General features: G+C 46.2%; 1 protein-coding gene across 2 annotated transcripts in view; it reads right to left on the reverse strand.

Annotated features, from left to right (window-relative positions):
- Window positions 1-291: 291 nt before the first annotated feature.
- LOC135112572 (kin of IRRE-like protein 3) overlaps window positions 292-4,168 on the reverse strand; it is a 39,119-nt gene continuing 35,242 nt past the window's right edge. Inside the window, exons 4-5 of one of the 2 annotated variants that reach the window (XM_064027033.1) lie at window positions 3,850-4,029; window positions 292-1,208 (exon numbers count right to left, since the gene is read on the reverse strand). In XM_064027033.1, coding sequence (XP_063883103.1) covers window positions 766-1,208; window positions 3,850-4,029 — 623 coding nt within the window. In that variant the 3' untranslated portion in view covers window positions 292-765. Of the gene's footprint in view, window positions 1,212-3,849; window positions 4,030-4,168 lie in introns of both variants that reach the window. The other variant, XM_064027032.1, reaches the window with a different exon arrangement.

Genomic DNA, 4,168 nt, shown 5'->3' on the forward strand with positions numbered 1-4,168 from the left:
TTTATTTCCCTTGATCTCTCTCATTCACTCCCCTTCAGCATCTATATTTTTCCCTTGTATAATTATCTGTATTTCCTCTTCATGGGTTTCAGTTTCTTTACGAATCTTGATCGCATTTCCCTAATTTTCGTTTGCATTCAACTTTCTCTCTGGTCTTGTTCGCCTTTGTTTTTGAAATTCAGTTTATCTTACTCATTTGAAAGAGAGAGAGAGAGAGAGAGAGAGAGAGAGAGAGAGAGAGAGAGAGAGAGAGAGAGAGAGAGAGAGAGAGAGAGAGAGAGAGAGATTATTTGAGACTTCAACGTCGAAATACTTGTTTACGAGAGAAAGAGTTGAATACTGTACCATTTTTTTCCATGATATTTCCCTTTACCTTTACTTATGACGGGATTTTTCGTGTATATATATATTTTCTGACTGCATGAACGAAAAAAACTAAAAAAAAAATAGTACACAGAGTTATATACTATACATGTCCCTAAAAATATATTTACAAACATTGGAGTGAGTGTGTGTAGGTGTGAGTGTGAATACGTGACTGTGTGTGTGTGCGTATGTGTGTGTGTGTGTGTGTGTGTGTTTGAAGGGTAATTCAGAGCAAAGGACAACACATTTTTCTTTACACATGCATGAGGGAGGAACAACAAACACAGCACACACTTCTTTTCACGATCCGCAGCCAGCCCGACACACCACACGAGTACGTAAACAAGGGGAAAGAAAAGAAACACCCCGAGCCTTGTATTCCACACGCCCTGCCTTCGACTAGAGCAGTGGGCGTGGCGTGCGGGCGTGGGAGGGAGCGCGGAGCGGGGTCATGGAGGTAGACGCCGGAATGCTGTAATGAAGGGAGAAAAAGGAAGGAGAGCGAGAAGAGGAGGAGGTCTCGTTAACTCGTTCAGAAGGAAACTCAAGACTTCGTTGCAGAGTGACCCTTAGGACTCTCTTATCATCCCTCACTTTGACTCTGGATGATTCCTCGGACTCTCTACTGGTGCAAGAGGCGTCCTGAAGTCCCCTCGTGCCCCTGGGGGTGGTGGGGAGCATTAGGGAGGCTGCCAGGAGAGCCCAAATGCACCACGCTCTTGGCCCGTCCCTTCCTAGCAGACGATGGAGTCCCAACAGCAGGAACGGTAGCGCGGGGGTTCCTGGGGCGCGGTTCTTGGCCCCACTCGGTTCGGGGTCGTGGTGGAGCTCGGCTGGGGCCTCTTCTGGGGGGAATAAAAGGGGATCAGGGGTACGAAATGCTGTTGAGAAAGAGGAATAAAAGTTGTGGAGAAGTGGAGGAGGAATAAGTTAAAAGAATAAGAAATACGGAAGGAAAATGAAGTGAAGGCAGTGGTAAGGGATGAAACGAACAGAGAGGTTGAATAGGAAAGGTGTAAAGAAAATGGTGGTAAAGAAGAAATGAATCGACCGAGAAGAATAAAGGATTAAGGGGATTAAGGAGGGCACAGTACCTAAAAGGAACGGAATAGAAGAGGGATTTGGGGAACGAAACACCCTGAGAGGAATAAAATATAAAGGAGACTATTGGAAGAAAATGTAAAGGAGAAACGTAATAATGGAGGAATGAAAAGCGAAATGGCGAAAACATTATACTGAACGGTGCTTTATGGGAAATGTGTTTTTATTTTTTATATTTTTTTGAAAGGAAAGAATTTGTGCATCAAGGGAATGACACAAGCATGAAAATACTGAAAAGAGAATAATGGAAGGAAGCGAGGAGGAGTAGGAGGAGGAGGAGGAGGAGGATGAGGAGGAGGAGGAGGACGACAGATAAATAAAAAGAAGAGATGCGACACTGGGTGAACAGGATCCCAGAGTCTATCTTTAAAGAGAGAGAGAGAGAGAGAGAGAGAGAGAGAGAGAGAGAGAGAGAGAGAGAGAGAGAGAGAGAGAGAGAGAGAGAGAGAGAGAGAGAGTGTCATATGAAAATTTACCGTTACAACACACACACACACACACACACACACACACACAGTTCCTTAGCGTCCACATTCCAGCTCGACTGATGTTCATGAAGGCGTGTTAGTTAGCAAGAGAGAGAGAGAGAGAGAGAGAGAGAGAGAGAGAGAGAGAGAGAGAGAGTCATTCACTTCTCTCTCTCTTTCTCTCCCACCCACTCTACCTCTCTCGCTCCCCCACCGACTCTCCCTCACCCTCCCCTCTGGAGTCGCCGTCCCCAAGTGCCGCGCCATTTAATGAAGGTTTGTTAGGTGACTTGGAAACAGGTGTTCATAATGTGGTGTAATTAATGTGAGTTTATTGCCTCCAGGGAGTGATATTGGAGGACGCTTCGTGTTTTTTTCTTTCTTTTTATTTATTTATTTATTTATTTTTTTCTGGATGCGTGTTTCTCTTGGGATAAGATTTCTTTGGTGTGTTTTGGTAAAGTTGTGCTTGTTTGTGTGTGTGTGTGTGTGTGTGTGTTCGCGTGCCTGTCTGTCTGTCCGCTTGTCTGTTTTTCTTTCTGTCTAGCTGTCTGTTCCTCATTTTGTCTGTCTGTCTCTGTTTTCCTTTCTGTCTAGCTGTTTCTCATTCTGTTTATCTGTTTGCCTGTCCATTCCTCATTTTATCTGTCTGTCTGCCTGCTTTCCTGTCTGACTGTCTACTTGTCTATTCCTCATTCTTTATGTCTGTCTGTCTGTCTGTGTGTCTCTTCGTCTGCATGTCTCTCTTGGCCGTATCGAGTATTCATCAATGATTTTCCGATCACAGCAGGATTATAATTTGAAGGTTGCTGAAAGACTCCTACCTCCCATTACTCCATCACGCACAGCTCCATGATGCGTCAATATCAGATGAACAGCTTTGTATGTAAATTTGTCGATTGGAGAGAAGAAATTAAGTGACATGATATTGTTTGTTGATATTGGGTGTGATGGTGAAGGAGGAGGAGGAGGAGGAGGTGGTGATATTTCTGTAGATAGTAGTAGTGGTGGTGGTGGTGGTGGTGGTGCAGATAGTGTAATAGCTGGAAGGGGAAGAAGTAATGGAGTTGCAGATAGTGGTGTGTGGTGGTGAAGACTGGTGGTGGCAGTGTGGTGGTGGTGAATATTGTGGTAGTGGTAGTGTGAGAGTAGAGAGGCCAATGGTGGTGATAATGTGGTGATGCTGGCAGTATAATAGTGGTGTAAAAGATTGGTGGCGATAGTGGTATTGTAGTGGTGATGTAGAATATAGTGATGGCAATAATATGGTGAAGACGATGGCGGTGGCGGTGGTGGTGGTGGTGTAGGCGCCATAACACTAAAGTCTTCCCCCAGTGGACACCTTTTTCATACAATAGGTTTCACAGGAGTGGGTATAAAGGCAGAATTAAGTGCGTCCCCCACCATTCCCTGATAGAAAATGTGGACGCATTAGACAATCTATTTCCACAAGTTGGGAGATAAGTCGAGCCGCCTTTTTGTCCCAGTAGCAGAGTCATGCCGAGGACTGGGAGCCGCCACGCACCGTTCCGTGTGACCGCGATGGACTCTTAACTGGTGACTCAGCAGTGGTATTTGTGACCGCTTACGTTTGGCGAATAGGACAAGGCAGCCGTTGTGTGTTGTGCAACGTGCTTACGTCAGATCCAAACACACACACACACACACACACACACACACACACACACACAGACACGCACACATGTATAATATTCTTTTGAGTTCTTAAGACTAATGTGTAGATAACCATATTTTACTTTAAAAAAAAGACCCTAAAAAACACTTTGTCGATTGATACACACACACACACACACATACACACACACACACACACACACACACACACACACACACACACACACACACACACACACACACACACACACACACACACACACACACACACGACACCCACCGTCAAGGACGTGGACGGACACAGAGGCTGGTGTGGCGTGGACGGTCGCACACGTGTAGTTCCCAGCGTCCCTCCAGGTGGCGTGGTTGACCAGGAGCCAGCTGGTGCCGGAGTTCTTGTCGGTCACCAGCTGGACGCCGCCTCGCCCTCCCGCATTGATCTCCACTATCTCCTCCTTCTCTGAGGGGAAGAGGAGGAGTGGGGAGCTGTGAGCATGAGGGTGAAGACAGACGACTCCTGCTGTGATATGGAGGAGGAGATGATTGTGGAGCTGTGGGAAGTGGAGGATGTGGAGCAGAGATAGATCTGGGAATGGCAA

Source organism: Scylla paramamosain, chromosome 24 (genome assembly GCF_035594125.1).
Source record: "Scylla paramamosain isolate STU-SP2022 chromosome 24, ASM3559412v1, whole genome shotgun sequence".
NCBI lineage: Eukaryota > Metazoa > Arthropoda > Malacostraca > Decapoda > Portunidae > Scylla > Scylla paramamosain.